Below are 18,756 nucleotides of genomic sequence, written 5' to 3'. Positions count from 1 at the left end.
AGAAGACTCCTCTCTGTTTGGCCTACTCACGTTGCCTGTAGACCCCGTCAAAACAGGAGAAGCACAGTCTGTCCCATTGTCTCCAATCAACGTGTTGATTGGAGACAGAGTCAGGATCACCCTAGCACCGATCTTCTCCCTGTGCCTGATGGGCATAGGTCCAGGTGGAGGACAGCCCTGTGCAGACCTGCTCTCCCACTTGGGCCTCGATGCCCTGCCTATTCGAGAAGGTCTGGAGCAGATGCCGCCTGTCGCCCCTGTCTTTGAGCCCCTCTGCTGCGGGTTTTGCACTTTCTCTGCACCAATTTCAGTCGTTTGGATTTAAATCCTCCGCTCACTCGGTTAAATGCAGAGCTGCTTTGTCAGTAGAGACACCTGACAGCAGTTACCGTCTTTTTCTCAGCAGTTGCTCCACTTCTCTTGACTGAGGTCGTGGGAGGTGGTACTTGGTGTCAAAATTACATTCGGTGTTTTTTATTTTGGCATCTTCTAATATGACCTTGAGGCTCTGTCTTCCTGTAAGTGGGCAGGAACACATTCTCCTAGGAAGGAGAAACGTGGCTTTACTCCGTCCCAGTCAGCACCCACCCTGCACAGCTGCACACACGTCTCAGCAGTGACAGCTCTCTACAGACATGGCACTGGTTTCAGCCAAAAGACCCTTTGCTTTTTCTCCTTATTTCCCCGCTACGGAGTTTAAAATATGCAGAAGGAAAGAACTTGTGGGAGTTTAATGATAGATTAAACTATTAGCAAATAAGGACGGTAATGTCGTTAGTTGCTGTCAAGTCGGCTATGACTCATGACAACCCCATGCACAATGGATCAAAACATTGCCCAGTCTTGCACCATCTTCATGATCACCGGTATGCTCAAGTCCATCGTTGTAGCCACCGTGTATTCTGAGTGCTTTCCAACCTAGCGGGCTCATTTTCCAGCACTGTGTAGAACAATATTCTGTTGTGAATATTGGCTGATTTTCAGAAGTCAATCGCCTGGCTTTTCTTCCTAGTCTTTCTTAGTCTGGAAGCTCTGCTAAAACCTGTCCACCATGGATGACCCTGCTGGTCTTCGAAATACCGGTGGCATAGCTTCCAGCATCACAGCAGCACGTAAGCCACCACAGTACAACAAACTGACAGAGGGGTGGTAGGAAGACAAGAATAGCATGGTTAAAACAGGAGCTGTTTCTGTCCCTGTAGCTTTTGTTTCTGCAGTGACAACCTGGGTTTCCCCCTCTTTGTTGCAAGAGTGGGGCTATACCTAGAAACGCAGCCCCAGAAAGTAACAGCACTCTAGACAGAGATGCCAGACATGGGTGATGGTGAGAAATGGCAGTAAGCTGACCAGCCACACATAGGAGCTGTATTAATAGATGGTGATGCAGCTGGTCAATGGAATAGTATACAGCCATGGTAAAGGGTAATGTGGGTCTGTGTTTGCTGACATGGAAGGATGCCTGGGACCTGTTGTTTGAGGTTCCCCCCCGAACCAGAAAAAAAAAAAAAAGCATATAGCATGATCTCATTTTGTTTTTGAAAAATTATACTAGAAAAATGTTGGAAGGACTGTCAGCATGCAGCTGTTTCTGTAGGTGGGGTTACAAGGGCTTTTTTCCTTTCTTCTGGGTATGTTAGTATTGCCTGAATTTTTTAAAATAAGGGTATGTTAGCTTTGGGTTTTTTTTTTCCTGCTGAGAAGGCATTTCCATTTTAGAGGAAAGGAAGAGTGGGATTGATTGGGAGAGTAGACCATCTTCAGGAAAGGGGAAGGGCCCTCAGTCCTAGTAACTGAATGACTAATTGTAGGTTTAAATGGAGCACTGTGAGTCAGGTTTCTAATAGTTGCCTCAAGGAATTTATAGGCACATCAGAATTTAAAGGTTTTTCAGCTGTCTGCCAAGAGTTATTTGAGTAAGTGTTCCTTTTTCTCCTAAGTAACCGATTTTACATTTTTTATCAAACTGTCCTGGACCACACATTGGCAGATGTCGCTGTAATAAAGCAAAAGTCTGAGAGTGTGTGAGGACTGAGGGAAGGAAGGAGTGAGGCCCTCATTCAGGTAACAGAGTAGATGGTCCAGGCGAGCAAAGGGGATCTGGGCAGGAGGCAGCGGTGGGCTCCCCAAAGTGGGTAGACAGCAAAGCAGGTAGACGGCAGCTGACTGGTCAGCCAGCTGGTACCCCTTGTCGATCACGAGGGAGGGTTTTTGAGGGCTTCTCATATCTCTTATCCTGTGAGGTCTGTCTCCAACAACATGTGTCTCCACTGAGCTCCCTTTTGGGACGTGAGAAAAATAGTCTTCGATATTTTTATGTGTATTATTCTTATAGATAATAAATTTGGACCCATAAATGGGAAAAATCTGTGTTAATTTGATGGTCACACCAGCGATTCTTTCAAACCAAGCTAAAGGTATATTGTGTTTAAAAATGAGACTGAAGGGGCACACCAGCCCAGAGACAGCAACGAGAAGCCCTGGGAGGGGACAGGAAGCTGGTAAGAGGAACCCAAGGTTGAGAAGGGGAGAGTGTTGACATGTTGGGGGTTCGTAACCAATGACACAAAACGATATGTGTACTAACTGTTTAATGAGAAGCTAGTTTGTTTTGTAAACCTTCGTCTAAAGTACAGTAATACAAATAAATAATAAGTAGCAGTGTATTGTGTTTAATCCTAGAAACCCCATTTTTGTAATACAGTATTAAACTAAAAGACCCCTAAAAAGGACCCTCAATAGTCAGACGACAATCCTTACAATAATATAGAAAGTTTTTACTGATTTTAGAAAATGTATTCTAAGCATATGAACAATTATTTTTTACATGTCACAAATACTGTCCTCCCCTCTCCTACCTGGGAGATTGCTGCCAGACGGAGTCAAAAGTTGAATGAAAAGCCCACTGACACCTGTTTATTAGCGTGTACATTGTTTTTCTGAAGATTTCCATCGATGGCACGTTGAGCCACGCGGCTGAGCCGTGCAGCAGCTTCCTTCGAAATTACAAAGTCCGCTGAGCACAGCCTGCTCTCTGCCGAGTAATATCTCACCACCCTGCCTGTTGTTGACCTTCCTGCCTCTGCTTATCACGCTTTCACACCTTGCATTTCCTGTAGACCCAGGAGGACCTCCGGCCACCCACTGCAACCAGCGTCCGCTCCTGGCAGGACTCTGAGGACAACACCAGTGCAGCTCACTCACGGCCCCCCTCCGCCTGCTCCGCTGAGACAAGAGAAGACGAGCGGCGGGACGCGGCAGCCAGGGTCCTGCAGGCCCAGTGGAGGGCATGTAGGCACAAGGTGAGACCCCGGCTCTGTTTGATTGACTCCCCCCCCACCCGGCAACCATCTTACACTGCAAGTCTGCTGTCTGGAACCATCCGGCAGTTGGCATATTGATTCAGCCAATATCACTGAGCACCTTTCATGTGCCAGCTCCATGTCAGGGACCATGGGTGGAGGTAGGGCAGAGTATACACCCACCTGAACACAGTGCCGGGTAGTCAGTGCTGAGAGACTGCGAGAGACAGAGAGAGAGAAAGCAAGAGGACCACCTGGGGCCACAGTGCAGGGAACGCCTGGTCCTGCTGGGAGGGGAGAAGGGTCTTGGGGATGGGTCCACCTTTGAGCTGGTTTCTGAAGAAGGCACAGGACTCCATTGCCAGGTAGACAGCAGAGAGTGGCCTGCTTCCCGGAGCCATCTGTTAGCTCACAAGGGGGCAGCTGGCAGAGGTGAGGCCGGGCAGTTACAGGGAATCTAGCTCTTCAGGGCAGAGATGTTGGCAGCCAGTGGCTCACCCCCGACCGCTCTGGGTCACTGACCCCTCTGTTGGTATCCGAACGTTGACCAGCGAGTTGAGGGGTACTCCATGGTCAGCTTGATGCTTAAGAACAGCTATGGAGGATTTGAAGTCACCCACAGCTCCCCTTTCCGGGGCTTCCGGGGAGGGGGCAGCTCAGGGCCACAGTCTGTTTTACAAGGGATAGGAGGCATCTGCCCTGACAGCTGCTCCTGAGAGACCCCAATTCTGAATAACTCTGAGTAAGATCTCCGAGTTTACAGGTTGGCTGCCTGAGGAGAAATGGGGTCTCCTCATGCTCCATCATCTTCCTCAGTCCCGTCCTCTCAGATTCACAACAGGCAACTGGGGTGACTGGGTGACACCTGAGGAAGACTTTGAACTCCTAGAGACTTTTAATCTGCTACCGCAGACTTCCACACCACAGCTCAAACTTGAGATTAACCACCTCCACATCGGCTACCTCAGTAGCTAACGCACCACACGCGGCAACTCAGAAAGTCGGTTCTGTGACAGGGTGGCGTCTGTTTATCTTTCTCACTCGTGGAACATTGCCGTTCTTCAGCTGGTACTCTTCTCGTGCTGAATATCTCGGCTCTTTCCGTTCCCCAGCAATATCCTCGCCAATATCCATCCTTATCAGCTGTCTGATGCCATCTTGGCCACCGTCTTTATTGCTGCTTTTATCATTAGGCGTATCTTCCCTTTGCTTCTCTTCACACCCGGCTGGTCCTGCTGCTCCATTTGCCCTGCTCTGTCGAGGGGCCGGCCCTTTGCTGTGACATACTTGGGCATCCCCTCAGCCTGCACTGAAGCTGGCTAATGACTGTGTCTTCCAGTGTGGCCACTGGCCACCACATACACATTGGATCTCAGAGGTTCACATCAGGAGGGACTCGGCCTTTGTCTGCTTCTGAAAATACATGTTCCTGGGGCCGTCTCTGGTGACTCTGATCCAGTCTACTGGGGTAGCCCGAGAGACCTTTTTTAAGTCCCCAGATGATAGTTTTTATCTTTTTTTTTTTTTAATTTTGGTGGAAATATACAGAGCAGGATATATACCCATTCATCAGTTTCTACATGTATAGCACAATGATATTGGTTACATTCTTCACATTGTGTCACCATTCTCACTATTTCTGCCCATATTGTCTCACCACCATTGACTCAGACTCACTGCTCCCTAAGCTTCTCGTCTGTGCTTTAGAGTTACTGTTGACAGTTCGATGTCACAGAGAGAATTCTTTAAGAGAGCGCAATGCTCACGGTAAACATTCTTTACAAATTTAGCTAAGCAGTTGTTTAGTTTAAAGATGACTTCAGGGGACAGTTTCAGTTCATGGTTTGAAGATTTTCTCAGAGCGATAGATTGGGGGGTTCCTGTAGTCTCAGCAGATCGATTGAGACTGGATTCTGTAAGAATTTGAAATGTCGTTCCTTACTTTTCCCCTTTTTGATCAGGATTCTTCTATGGAATCCTTGATTGAAACGTTCAGCACTGGTAGTTGGGCACCATCCAGTTCTTCAGGTCTCAAGGTAAAGGGGGGCAGTAGTTCATGGGAGGCAGTTAATCCTTCTCCATTTCTAGTCTCCAGGTAACTTTGACGATCAGTCAACCTGGGAGCCAGTGACCCCGGCTCCAGACAGGTGTCCCCTTGTGGCATCACCACCAGGTGTCCAGCCACTCTGCAGCCCAATCAGAGAGGGCACCCAGGTCAGGACAGTGCTCATCATTAGAAATGCTCTCCTGTGTTGACCTGCACCAGCCTCATAGCACCTGCACATCCTGGCCTCCCAGAGTGGTGACTGGGATGGCCAGTCAAGAGCAGCCAGCCGCCCAGACACGCACCACACCATTAGCTTAGGGCAAGAGAGGTCACCATGGCCTAGTCATCGTCACAGATTTGGTTCCTCGGGTACCATCAGCAAGGCACGTCAGGAGTCCAGGACCTGCAGGGCATCATAGGAGCTCAGATGGGGGAGGCAGGGGCGGGATGGGCAAAGGGGGTGGTTGTTGCCGCAGTTCTTTGTGTCCTCACAGTACTTTTCCAGCCCTTGTTGACGTGTCATGGTGGTAAGACCCAGAAATGAAGACTACACTGTGGGAAATTCATCCTTCTTACGCTAATTCACACTTTATTTCTTTATTCCAGAAAAAAGAGGCTGTTCTGGATGAGGTAAGTAAAGGCTGTTTCACCAGTCTCAGAATATAATGCGCAGAGTGTCCTCACGTGGAATAAAGTAACAGAGGGGTATTTGAGGAGGCCACAAAGTACTTAGTTGCCTGAACTCAGACCAGAGCCCAACATGAAGTTTAAAATACATGAGTAATGTTAGCATTAAATAAATATTTGGGTGACTTCATACTTCCAAAATTCATTTATTCAGTCATTCCCTCAACACACTGTACTGATCATCAGCTTGTGCCAAGCAGTCTGATAGGTCCTCCAACAGAGGGAGACATTAAGACAGGCAGGTCAACAAGTTGCTGTGATTTGGGGGGAGAGTGTGGCTCAGAGCTGCGTCCATGGCACTGCAGGGGCTGCCAGTTCCACATGCCAATGCCAGGGAGGTCTGCAAAGGAGGTGGCCTTGAGCAGGGTTTTGCAGGGTGCATAGGAGCTCACTGAGCGAGAGGTGAGACAGGTGTGCCTGGTGAAGAGGGTATCTGGGGAACGGAGTTAGGAAGCATGAGTTAGAGCAAACCGATGTTTTATGAAGGGCAGAGAGTAAATGGAATCTTGAATGATACAGTGCTAAGACATGACCACTTTTTTGTGAGGAGCTACAAAATAAAATCTTTGTTAAAAAGGCTTGATGGCCTCTCAGCACTTTCCCCCTTCTTTTGGGATTCCTTCTGGGTAGCAGTTGCAATCCCAGGTTACAGAGGTGGGTGGGGTGCCCTGTTTCCATTTGGCCATAGTCTCGCAACTCTAAGGGTGTGGGTACAGGCTCCGAGGCTTCTGATACCTTCTTATTCCCAGCTCTGCTGGGAGCCCCTTCCTAGTCTTCCCAATTAAACTGGAGTATCTGAGGTTGGGGGCCCAGGAGACACCACGGATGATGCTGATACGCACCCAGAACTGGGAGAGTGTGTGGCCTGAGTGGCCAGATTTAACTTGCCTGCATCAATTACTGTCCCTTTAACCTTGAGCAAGCCCTGCACTCAGGCACCTCACGTGGAGGTTTTGGGCCCCTGCTGTCGCCAGGCTCTCTGCTAGGCTCCAGGGATCCCTCCCGGGGTGCCCAGTCCACAGTCAGGCAGCCACTGGACACGTGTCTTCAGCGTGTGGCAGGCTCACAGTCCCAGGTTTCCGTGAGGGGCATGAGTGTCCAAGGTCCCCGTTCAAATGGCGCAGGCCTCCCTCCGTTAGCAGGCTGCTGGCTGCCAAACCATCGTACCACCTCGCCCCTTAGAGAGCACCCCCTGTACCACTCCTCTCAGTCCCAGCCACGGCAGCCACCACCTCAGTTGCCACCACAACACCTGGCTCCTGCGGCCTGGGCCTGCTCCCTCCAACCCCCAGTCGTCCACTTGGGGTCATATCCGTCTCCTAACCAGGCCAGAATTGCAATTTCAAATGTCCTACTCTCTGACCTTCACCTCCCATCTTCCAGGTACTTCCATTGTACACCTGTGCCACCAATTCTAAGACCCTCCCCACCCCAAGATCTCTGACACATTGACCTTCTGCCTTGTCCCCCATCCCTACCTGCCTCCCTCACTGCTCACCCGAGTTCATGGGCTACATTAGAATCACTCCCACTTCACACTGACCTTCAGATGGTTAAAGTGGCACTTTTTATGTTATATGTATTTTACCATAAGTAGTAGAGGGAGACCTTCCTCATCCCACACTACCAAACCTACTTGTCTCCTCTGTAAGCATAACTGTCTGTCTATGCACATATCTGAAGCCACGCCTCCGCCCGGGCGACCACGCCTCCACCTGGGCGATCACGCCTCCACCAGGGCAACCACACCTCCACCAGGCTCCCTTGGGCCTCTGTTCCTGCAGTTGTCTGTCATATTCCGCCTTACCTCTTCACATGTACCCTCCTGAAGCTTCTGTTTTCTCATCTCTGAAGTAAAGATAATGACAGTAACCTGCTTTTGAGAGCCATGTGAGGGTTCAGTGTGACAGTGTGTGCGAAGTGTGTGGCCCCCAGGGGTGTTCTGTGAGATCCCACCCCACAGCAGTGGGAGGACGTGGCATCAGCAGGCCTGGGCCCCAGTCCCTGCCTCTCTGCAGGCACCAGAGGAGTCACATGATGTCGGACTACGACTCAGCTTCCCTCATTTATTAGATGGGAATGTTGGCGTTAACCCTCCTGGGGTCATTGTAAGGTGTGAGAGAGAAAGCACTTTCCAGCATTGCTGCAGCATGTGGGTTAAACACAGCACTCAGGAAGTACTGCCGAGAGTACCAGCTCCCCTCTCTGCCACGCTCTGGTTGGTATCATTTTAGCAACTTGCATTCCCCCAAGGGAGCCCTCGTGGTGCAACGGTTAAGTGCTTGGCTGCTAACCAAAAGGTTAGCAACCCAACTCACCCAGCGCCTCTGCAGGAAAAAGGCCTGGCGATCTGCTTCTGTAAAGATTACAGCCTAGGAAATCCTATGGGGCAGTTCTACTCTGTCACATGGGGTCGTTATGAGTCAAAATCGACTCAATAGCACCCAACAACAGCTCCTCACCTCTCAAGCTGAGGCAGAGAGGCACCCCATAACTAGCAGTAGCCTTACTGGGTTAGTCCAAGTGTCCAACAGGTTTTTAGTGGGTTGTTTTGTCCTTATTAACTGATGTTCTCTCGCCTTCCTTTGTGGTGCTTTGTTTCTTAACCCTGTGTTTCTGACATTTCCCTTGCCTTGTCTTTAAAAAAAAAACAAAGATGCTTTTTGGTTTTGTTGTTTTTTGGTAGTTAATATAGAAGCATCTAGACGTCTAAGCTCATATTGTATCTGCACTCGATGTGATTGCTTGTTGTTCTCTTAAAATGTTAAGTCAGTTTTAAGTCCTTTGTCAAGCTGTGGTATTTCTAACCAAGGCTAGAAGTGGGATCACTCAAAATTGACTTTTGAAAAAAAAAGTGCTGTCCCCAGAAGGCTGATTTCAGAACTAACCCTGGTAGTATAGTGTTTAAGTGCTACGTCTGCTAACCAAGAGGTTGGCAGTTCAGATCTGCCAGGCGCTCCTTGGAAACTCTATCGGGCAGTTCTACTCTGTCCTATAGGGTTGCTATGAGTCGGAATCGACTCGATGGCGCTGGGTTTGGTTTTTGGTTTTAGAGCATCTATGTATGTTTCTTAGGAAAATCATTTAGGATTAAGGTCCAAGGATAAATAATTCCCTTGCTGTAGCTCTAGGGATTCTGCTGTACCCTGCCCTGGTGGTGCAACAACTAAGCACTCGGCTGCTAACCAAAAGATTGATGGTTCAAACCCACCCAGTGCCTCCTCAGGAGAAAGATGTCGCGGTCAGCTTCCATAAAGGTTGCCGCTTAGGAAACCCTATGGGGCAGTTCTACTCTGTCACAATGGACCAATTGGCAGAATCGATCCGATGGCCCCTAACAACAGCAATGATGTATTAAAAGTACATGAAGATAGAATAAACTCTTCCACCGTGAAAAGATAACTATGTGTAAAACATGGACTGGTATTAACGGCTGAATTGAATTGCATCGAACGGATACAGTTAATTCATTTATAATCCAAGCTTCCATTTACTGAGGGATCAGGCACCTGCGGGTTTTTCTCTCCAGAGCAGTGGCATGCTCCTGGCCGGAGGAGGTTTGGGGTGAGAGAGAGAGAAAGGCTCTCGTACCACCATCTGTGACTGCGCAATAGTAAGGGCAGTCGTTTTCTCTGCTGTTACCATGTCTCCCTCTGGAAATTTCTTTCATCTGAAACTGCCATCTCCCAGGAAAATTCACCTCTGTTTCCTCTCTCCTCCTCTCCCACCAGGCAGCCGTCGTACTTCAGGCAGCTTTCCGGGGACACCTTGTGCGGGCCCAGCTTCTGGCCAGAAGAGCCTGTGGTTCCCCACCTCCCAGCACGCCAAGTCCCCCGTTGCAGGTAACGTCAGGGCGCGGGGCTCAGACCTGACATCCCCCCCACTTCTCGTTTCCACGCACTTTACCAGCTGAGAGCACAGGGCATTGTTCACTCTTGGCTTCTGCCGGTCCAAGGGGTACGCCTCACACGCCACTCCACCCACACACCACTCTTCTCACACTCCACCTCCCCTCGCATACCACCCCTCTTCACGTGCCACCCCTTCTCACACACCATCCCTTAGCACTATCAAGCAAGGCAGTTCTGCCCCAGGTTCAGGCCCGCAATTGATTTAGCTTTAGAGGCAGGATGGCTTTGAGGAACCAGAGACAAAGTAGCATGCCCATCTTGTGGTTAAGGAAACCATAAAAACCAAACCCATTGCCATCAAGTGGACTCTGGCTCATGGTGACCCCATGTGCTACAGGGTAGAACTGCTCCATAGGGTTGTCAGTGGCCGTGATCTTAACACCAGATCACCAGGCCTCTTCCATGGAGCCACTAGGTGGGTTTGAACCGCCAACCTATAGGTTAGCAGCCGAATGCAAAGCGTTTGCACCATCCAGGGACCTTCTGGTTAAGATAGAAGCTTAAAAAAAATCAGAAACATGTAAGCTCTCCATATCAGCCCCGGCCTCCTACCTCCTCTGTCAAAAGACAAGACGTACATCAAGAATCTCTAGAGTTCAGAGCCCACCATCAGGTGAGTGCTGACCACATCATTAGTGTCAGCTGGGCCCCTTGGAGGGGGTGTGGTGGGCGGGGCTTAGAGCTGCCTCCTTCCACTGTTGTTGCAGCACCCTGCCACACCCAGCAGTCAGAGACGCATCACCCCAGACAGTGCGGAGCTAGAGAAAGCCGTCACGCTGGTCCAGTCTGTCTTCCGGGCACACTTGGCGCGGACCAGGCCAGGGTGAGTTGGGCAGCCATCCACAGGACAGTTCTGCCTTCCACATCAGGAGGGGACGTGGGGGCAGAGGCCATGCAGGAGGCCAGCCACCCTGAAAGCCACCCGAGCACCATCCTGGAGACGGGCAAGTGAGCAGCAAGTTCGTGGGTGCCTGCCACTGAGAGCGGGTCATTAGCCATGGTGAAAGCCATGACTTTGGGAAAGTTCCCATTGCCCAGTTGCTGCGGAAAGGGCCACAGTTCTGACCCATGGGAAGAGGTGTTTCTGGATTTGTTTCTTCAGACATATAGCTCAGGTATCCACTGGCTTGTAACTGGCTGGCTGCCTGTGTTAACACGTTCCTTTTTAAAGAGAAGTGTGATGTAATCTGTGTTCGGCAGGATGTGGGTGTTACCAGCAGCTCCCTACAGCAACGCACACTTGTTTCAGGTGGCAGCCTCCAGGCCTTCTGTGTAGGTGCCAGGACCCTCTTGTTTAGGTCGCCTTGGGCAGAGTGGGATTTACTTTGAGGCCCAGAGAGTGTCTCCCAGAACACGAGGGCAGGGCTGTTGCAGGCCCAGGAGCAGACCAGACCCAGGGCTGGTTCTCAGGTGGGAAGCGGCCTCCCTGTCCCCGTGCCCTACCCCACCCTGCCCTGCGTGTCCGTCCTACCCCACGTGGCAAACAGTGTCACCAGTAGCTTTTCAGTCTGCTGCTCCTCCCTGCAGAAAGAGTGCCAGATGCCACTGTCGGAGCCCCTGTCACCGGGACAGTCTTAATCCTCACCCCAGGCCAGGGCTCCCACCCTGGTAGTTAGCCATTGCTGGAGGGGAAGCTGCTGTATGTCTTGTGACTGTGTCTACTGGGGATGGGGCAGCTGGCCCTGCAAGGGAAGTCAGCACCCAAGCCCTGCCCAGAGCCACTGGGCCCTGAGAGACAGAGCAGGAAGGGGAGATGCCCCAGCCAGCAAGTTCCTAGGTCCATTGCAGGCTGACAGGGCCTTTCTGAGCTCTCCAGCTGGGATCCTGGTATTCTGGGTCATTGAACTCCAAGGCTGCCTGGACAGCCACCTCCCAGCACATTGGTGTTACCCCAGTATCTTAGCTACCTAGTGTTGCTATAACCAATACCACAAGTGGGTGGCTTTAACAAACAAATTTTTTTTCTCACACTTAGGAGGCTAGATATCCGAACTCAGGGTGCTGGCTTCAGGGGAAGGCCCTCTCTCTGTCGGCTCTGTGGGAAGGTCTTGTCTCTTCTGTACCTGGGCTCCTTGGTGATCTTCTTGTGTCATGGCGTCTATCCTTCCCCATCTCTGCTCTGCTTCCTTGCTTGTTTAATCTCTTTTGTATCTCAAAAGCGATTAATCTAAGACACACCCTTTACTGCCTCATTAGCATGACAAAGAAAACCCATTCCCAAATGGAATTATAACCATAGGTATAGGGATTGGATTCACAACACATATTTTTGAGCAACACAATTCAATCCATAGCACCTAGTGTAGGCGTCAGACCCGTGTTCACATTCCTTAAAGCCAGAGTCAGCTGGAGCTTGTCTCTCTTTTCTAGTGCTCCTGGTCAAAGGACAGCCACCGAAGCTTCTGCTAAGAAGACATCTGCGTCTACAGTGAACAGGGACGCCTCCTCCCCGCCCTCCCTCGCAGCCTCTCCTGGTAATTCTACCTCACTTCCTTGAGGCTGGCCCACTGCATGTTAAGTTGTGAGCTGCCACCTTCAGGGAGTGTGGGGCTGTGTGAGGACACGAGAGTGAGTCGTCCCTCCTGCAGCTGTCGCCTCAAGCCGAGGAGACACCTTGACCAGGTGCTGAGCTATCAGGCTCGTCTCGCGTGGGCATGTTTCCAGTGAAGGACTTTCCTATGCTGAGTTCTTTGGTCTTAAAGATAGAATCAGAGACAGGTAAGGGTATGGAGTAGTGCTTAATATAAAGGAAAACCACAAAAGGAAGCTGCTTTTCTAAACCAGAAACATCCTAGGGCAAGAACGTCAGATGAGTGTGCACATCCTACCCGTTGTCAGCACGCCTTTGTGTAGATCTGTGCTCTGACTCACCTGTCTTTGTAGTTCAGGATGACAGCGAGGCCAGCACTGGGGAGACTGTGGAGGAGTCTGCAGCCGAGGAGGAGGCCCTGACGCCGGGGGAGCCCGCAGTAGGTAAGTGCACCACCTGGCAGGGGAGGCAGGGAGGATAGCCGCCCTCGGCCAGGCATTTCTTTCCTTGTTAGGAGCTGCCCCTTCCTTCCCAGGTCACTGAGCTGTCAGGGGCTATGTCTTGGAGAATGTCCTACATGAGCCAACAATTTTACACCAGACCTGATCTGAAATCCCCATGTTTGAAATTGCATTTCATCTGTTTCAGTCGATTCTTCTAGCTTTGTCAGCATGAGCTTTGATATTCTTTCCAAAACCTCCAGTTTCAAACTCAGTGAAGGACAGGCAGTACAGGGATTTAAAGGAAGATGTGAGGATGCCATTATATTGCTGCGGCACCAAACCTTGCTTGACTTCATGGGAGACAGTGAGAATCAGCATCAGCACAAGCCTGGTTCCTGTGAGGTAGATGTCAGACATACCTCCTCTCTCCAACCCTTTTACCAATTCCACTTCAGCCATCCCTCTCATGGCATTCCACTTCTCTGCTGGGTTCCATAATCCATTGCAGCGACCACACAGAGCTCACAGATCATACGTACAGTTAATGGTTTATTAAGGAAGCAACAGAGTACAACTCCTGATCAGGACCAACAGGCTGCAGCTCCGGATCAGGATCAGGATCAGGAAGCATGTAGGAAAAATCTGGAAGGCTCCCTGAACTAGAGAGCATATCCCTCCCTTCTTCAGTGCAGGATAGCTCTTTCTGCTCCTCTTGGCCATGCAAGCAAGTAAGCCCTTCTCTCTGGCATGCATGCCCCTTCTTAGCCATGCAGACCCCCTCTCAGCCCCCTGAGGACAGGTCCCCCTCTCAGCCCCCTGAGGACAGGCCCCCCTCTCAGCCCCCTGAGGACAGGCCCTCCTTCTCAGCCCCCTCAGGACAGGCTCTCCCTCTCAGCCCCCTCAGGACAGGCTCTCCCTCTCAGCCCCCTCAGGACAGGCTCTCCCTCTCAGCCCCCTCAGGACAGGCCCCCCCACCTGCAGCCTCCTCAGGACAGGTCCCCCTCTCAACCCCCTCAGGACAGGCCCTCCCTCTCAGCCCCCTGAGGACAGGCCCCCCCCTCAGCCCCCTCAGGACAGGTTCTCCCTCTCAGCCCCCTCAGGACAGGCTCTTCCTCTCAGCCCCCTGAGGACAGGCCCTCCCTCTCAGCCCCCTGAGGACAGGCTCTCCCTCTCAGCCCCCTGAGGACAGGTCCCCCTCTCAGCCCCCTGAGGACAGGCTCTCCCTCTCAGCCCCCTGAGGACAGGCCCACCTCTCAGCCCCCTCAAGACAGGCTTTCCCTCTCAGCCTTCTGAGGACAGGTCCCCCTCTCAGGCCGCTCAGGACAGGCTCTCCCTCTCAGCCCCCTGAGGACAGGCCCACCTCTCAGCCCCCTCAAGACAGGCTTTCCCTCTCAGCCTTCTGAGGACAGGTCCCCCTCTCAGGCCGCTCAGGACAGGCTCTCCCTCTCAGCCCCCTGAGGACAGGCCCACCTCTCAGCCCCCTCAAGACAGGCTTTCCCTCTCAGCCTTCTGAGGACAGGTCCCCCTCTCAGGCCGCTCAGGACAGGCTCTCCCTCTCAGCCGCCTCAGGACAGGCTCTCCCTGTCAGTCTCCTGAGGACAGGTCCCCCTCTCAGGCCCTTCAGGACAGGCTCTCCCTGTCAGTCTCCTGAGGACAGGTCCCCCTCTCAGGCCCTTCAGGACAGGCTCTCCCTGTCAGTCTCCTGAGGACAGGTCCCCCTCTCAGCCGCCTCAGGACAGGCTCTCCCTGTCAGTCTCCTGAGGACAGGTCCCCCTCTCAGGCCCTTCAGGACAGGCTCTCCCTCTCAGCCCCCTCAGGACAGGCACTCCCTCTCAGTCCCCTCAGGACAGGCTCTCCCTCTCAGCCTCCTGAGGACAGGCCCTCTCTCTCAGCCCCCTCAGGACAAGCCCCACCACCACCTCAGCCTCCTCAGGACAGGCCCCCCCCTCAGCCCCCAGGACAGGCCTCCTCTTGGCCCCCTCAGGACAGGCCTCTCTGCTTTTGGCCTCCTTGCCATCAGCCTGTCCACTGCTGTCTAATCCAGCTCATGGCCAATGGAGCAGTTTTGTTCAGCTCTCCTAGCTGCACTTCTAGCAGCAGGTTTCCATCGTCACCACTGACTCTGCTAGAAGGTCCCTTCCGGGCCTGTCACCACCAGCTCTGCTGCAGGGCCACTTGCAGGCCTCTTGCTGTCTTCAGTGTTAGAGCTCTCGAGCTGTGGTACAGCTCTTTTAGGAGGTTCCTCGCCTCCTATCTCGGCTTGTTCTCTTCCTGTGTCTCTTGCCTTTTCTCCTCTGTTTTCTTCCTTCTCTTCCTGTTCGCTAACCTTTGTGGGGTTGGCTGCACATATTAGCAAACTCCTGGTCAATTTCAAGGCATAGCCCTCTCACCAGGGCCTTAAACTGACCAATCCCCTCTCAGTAGGCCATAGGCACTTCATTTGCATAGTCTATAGTCACCTCTTAGAAGTACAGCCAGAATGCTCCTTAGAGGCAAGGATGGAGAGACTGCATCTTACATGCTTTGGACATGTTGTCAGGAGGGATCAGTCCCTGGAGAAGGACATCATGCTTGGCAGAGTACAGGGTCAGCAGAAAAGAGGAAGACCCTCAACGAGGTGGATTGACACAGTGGCTGCAACAATGAGCTCAGGCATAACAACGATTGTGAGGGTGGCTCAGGACCAGGCAATGTTTCGTTCTGTTGTGCATAGGGTCACTATGAGTCGGAACCGACTCGAAGGCACCTAACGACATCGTCACTTCATTTGCATAGTATATTGACCAATTCCTGCAAAGAGCATACCAATCACAGGCAGGCTGCAACCCAGTGCCAGGCAAAAAGTATCAAAACCAAGTTGTTTACAGCTTACCCAGGAAATGTCAATCAACGTGGACAAAAGTAAACCCTCTGGGGTAGAAAACTAGAGCAAAGGTAACCCTCAGAGCTTGAGGGGAAAATTCTCAAGCTGTTTTTCCAAAGAACCAAGACAAAAAGTCACGTGAAGGAACTCATTTCACCACAGTTTACCGAAGTGGAAACCCGGAGGACCATCCTATAGCGCCCACAGGCATCCCGGGGACTGTCCTATAGTGCTAGTGCCCCAAAGGCTTCAAACTGTGCTTCATAACCCAGAGCCATGCTGATTCTCCCAGGCCAGCCTTAGCAATCATTAGACTCCTCGTCAGCTAGGTCTGAGCAGGGCTGAAGTGTTTGCCTACGCCGCCCTGTCTCCTCTGTTGACTGTAAACCATCTCAGAGTGGCCGATTCCTCCTGTGACTACAGCCCCACCAGCAGAGTGGGCAGGTGTGCATACAGGTACCGCTCTGCTGCTGCCCCTCTGCTGGGGGAACGTGTCTTTGTGAGGAGTGAGTCAGGCAGCCTTTGGTCTGGCTGGAAAAGTGCTCTTAGAAGAAAAAAAGAAGTTTTTAATCTCACAAGACTCTAATATTAATTTCCTTAAAAGTGGCAGAAAAAACGCTGACACACAGGTGTCTGAAGCATAGCCGAGCTGTAATTTCCTTCCCCTTTTATCTCACATCAGCAGTGCTTCTTGGACTTTTGCGAGGTGGTTAACGGGAGGCCTTTCCTCTGCCTCTGGCGAGAGAGCTCCCCTCCCCAAGCCCAGGGGCCAGCGGCTGCTGGCCTCACCGCCGCCAGCCCAGGGGCCTGCCATTGCCCTCCCTCCACAGGGTAGATTGTTGTTAGCTCCGTGGAGTTGATTCCAACTCATGGAGACCCTATGTGTGCAGAGTAGAGCTGCTTGATAAGGTTTTCAAGGCTGTGATCTTTCAGAAGCAGATTACCAAGCCTGTCTTCTGAGGCGCCTCCAGATGGGTTTGAACTGCCAGTCTCTCAGCTAGTAATCAAACGCTTAACCATTTGTGCCACCAGGGCCTCCCAGGGTAGATGAAAGGATTGGAAAAATGTAGATGTGATGAAGAACCAGGTAGAAAATGGGGGAATGGCAGAACATTCTGAAAGCTCATGGTGGCCTTTGGTGCCACCTCCCACATCACCCTTCCTCACCCAAGCCAGGCAGCAGTCAGGAGGCGGTGTTTTCCAGCAAGCAAACCAGTGCTTCTAGGTGCCCTGGGACTCCGCTCTGAGAACCAAACTCCGGGCCCGCAGTGCAGACGGGCTGCCTCATGCCGGCACGTCCTCACCATGTGCGGGTGTTTTGATTTGGGGGAATGGCCAGAATATTCCAGGCTGCGTTTGGAGATGGAGGAGGGTGTGGCTGTAGATAGTGAGATGGCCTTCTGGTGAGCAGCAGGTGGAGCTGAGTCTTCCCACCCTTGGTGCTCTGTCATAGGAGTGTCCACAGCGGGAGAGAGGCTTGGGTGAAGCTGAAGAGCCCCAGACCCGGCCCCCCACCTGTGGAGGTGGTGTTTCTGATGCACCCTTCTCTCTGTTGGTTCCAGTGGAGCCCAAGCTCTCCAGGTCCCAGCCCTCACTCTCCAGGATGCCGCCTGGGCTCTCTGGGTCCCAGCCTGAGGAGCCGCCCCCCGTGGACGAAGTGCATTCGGATGACTCTGATGACGTCGTCATCTCCCCGTCCCTGCCCGGGAAGAAGAGCTCTGCGTCCTAGGCCCTGACCGCCATCCCTACACCACGGGGGCTCCTTTGGCGTAAGGTTAGGGCTGAAAGGACAAAGCACATTCTAGAGAACATAGTAACCACAATTGGAGAAATAATTTACCTTGTTAGAAAACAGCAATACCTACTGAACACCTCTACCCCGGCTCTGGCACTGCTCCTTCATGTGCGTGTTTGTTTGTTGGTTGGGGGAGTCCCAGATGCCTTCGTTGCCTTCTTTGGGAAGCAGGTGGGGGTACCATCTCCTCACCTGGGTCTGCAGTCAGGGTTGTGAGTTTTGTGCCAGACAGACACAGGTGCCCTAGAGGGGTGGTGGACAGGAGCCCTGCAGAGACGCAGGCCCATCCAGCCTGTCATGAGCTGCCGTGGACCCAGATGCATGGCAAGTCACCACCACTCGTCATCCTTGACGTCACCTCCAGCAGCGTTTGCTCTGGTCTGGACGCAGTGGGTCAGACCTGAGTCCCCGTGCTGCACCTTTCAGGAGAGTCAGATGAGGCTGGATACCCAGGGGAGGGTGGCGTCCCCCTTAGCCCTACAGCGCAGCCACTACAGGCCACCCCTGGGGAAGGGTGGTGGCCCCCTTGGCCCCATAGGCCATCGCAGCCCTGCAGAAGCTAGTGAGCCACTGAAAGGACCAGTGTCCTGATGCTTCCTGCTTCTACCCCCACTGGGCACTACTCCCAGGGACCACTGCTCCTCAGGGAGGAGTTGGGGTGGAATTCTTTCAGGGGTTAGAGTAAGACAAAAACACCACCAGGTTAAAACCACAGAAGCAGATTTGGTTTTGAAAAATGCAGCGGAAAGAGCTGCTTCCCACAGCCTGGTCGTGGGTGCTTTTACTGCGTGGTCACACCGAGGAGGGGAAGGGGCAGGGGGAGGGCTGAGGAGGCCGGCCTGGCCATTCGACACAGAAGCCAAGTACTCGCAGCCGTGGTGACCAGTGTCCTGGCTTCCAGGGACAGTCCCCCCACCGTAGTGTCTGTGCCCCCTTGTGGGGTGCACATTGCTGAAGAGGGGCCTGTCGAATTCCCTCAGGGGCCAGCAGCTTGCTGTGCTTGGCAGAGAGTTCCTTCTGGAAACTCTCTGGCTTAGTCCTTGGTTTGTTCTTGAGTTTGGCCCTTACCGGTGGGTCACTGTGAGTGACCCCAGGCTTGGGTAGGATTCCAGAGGGCATTCAGACCCACATACCCCCAAGTCTGGGGGAGTGAATCTCTCCTACGGAATCCACTTGGCCTG

The 18,756-nt window shown here is 52.3% G+C and overlaps 1 protein-coding gene across 6 annotated transcripts in view; it reads left to right on the top strand.

Moving 5' to 3' along the window:
* Positions 1-17,657, top strand: part of IQCE (IQ motif containing E) — a 69,924-nt gene extending 52,267 nt beyond the window's left edge. For 4 of the 6 annotated variants that reach the window (XM_049903074.1, XM_049903076.1, XM_049903072.1 and 1 more), the window contains 8 exons: positions 3,117-3,299; positions 5,953-5,976; positions 9,765-9,875; positions 10,483-10,557; positions 10,652-10,767; positions 12,315-12,418; positions 12,828-12,917; positions 17,343-17,657. In XM_049903074.1, coding sequence (XP_049759031.1) covers positions 3,117-3,299; positions 5,953-5,976; positions 9,765-9,875; positions 10,483-10,557; positions 10,652-10,767; positions 12,315-12,418; positions 12,828-12,917; positions 17,343-17,509 — 870 coding nt within the window. In that variant the 3' untranslated portion in view covers positions 17,510-17,657. The other 2 variants (XM_049903075.1, XM_049903073.1) reach the window with 2 other exon arrangements.
* The last annotated feature ends 1,099 nt before the right edge of the window (positions 17,658-18,756 follow it).

This window comes from Elephas maximus, chromosome 12, assembly GCF_024166365.1.
Source record: "Elephas maximus indicus isolate mEleMax1 chromosome 12, mEleMax1 primary haplotype, whole genome shotgun sequence".
NCBI classification, from domain to species: Eukaryota; Metazoa; Chordata; class Mammalia; order Proboscidea; family Elephantidae; genus Elephas; species Elephas maximus.
The sequence above is the reverse complement of the archived record's forward strand: the minus strand, read 5'-3'. Positions and strand labels throughout refer to the sequence as shown.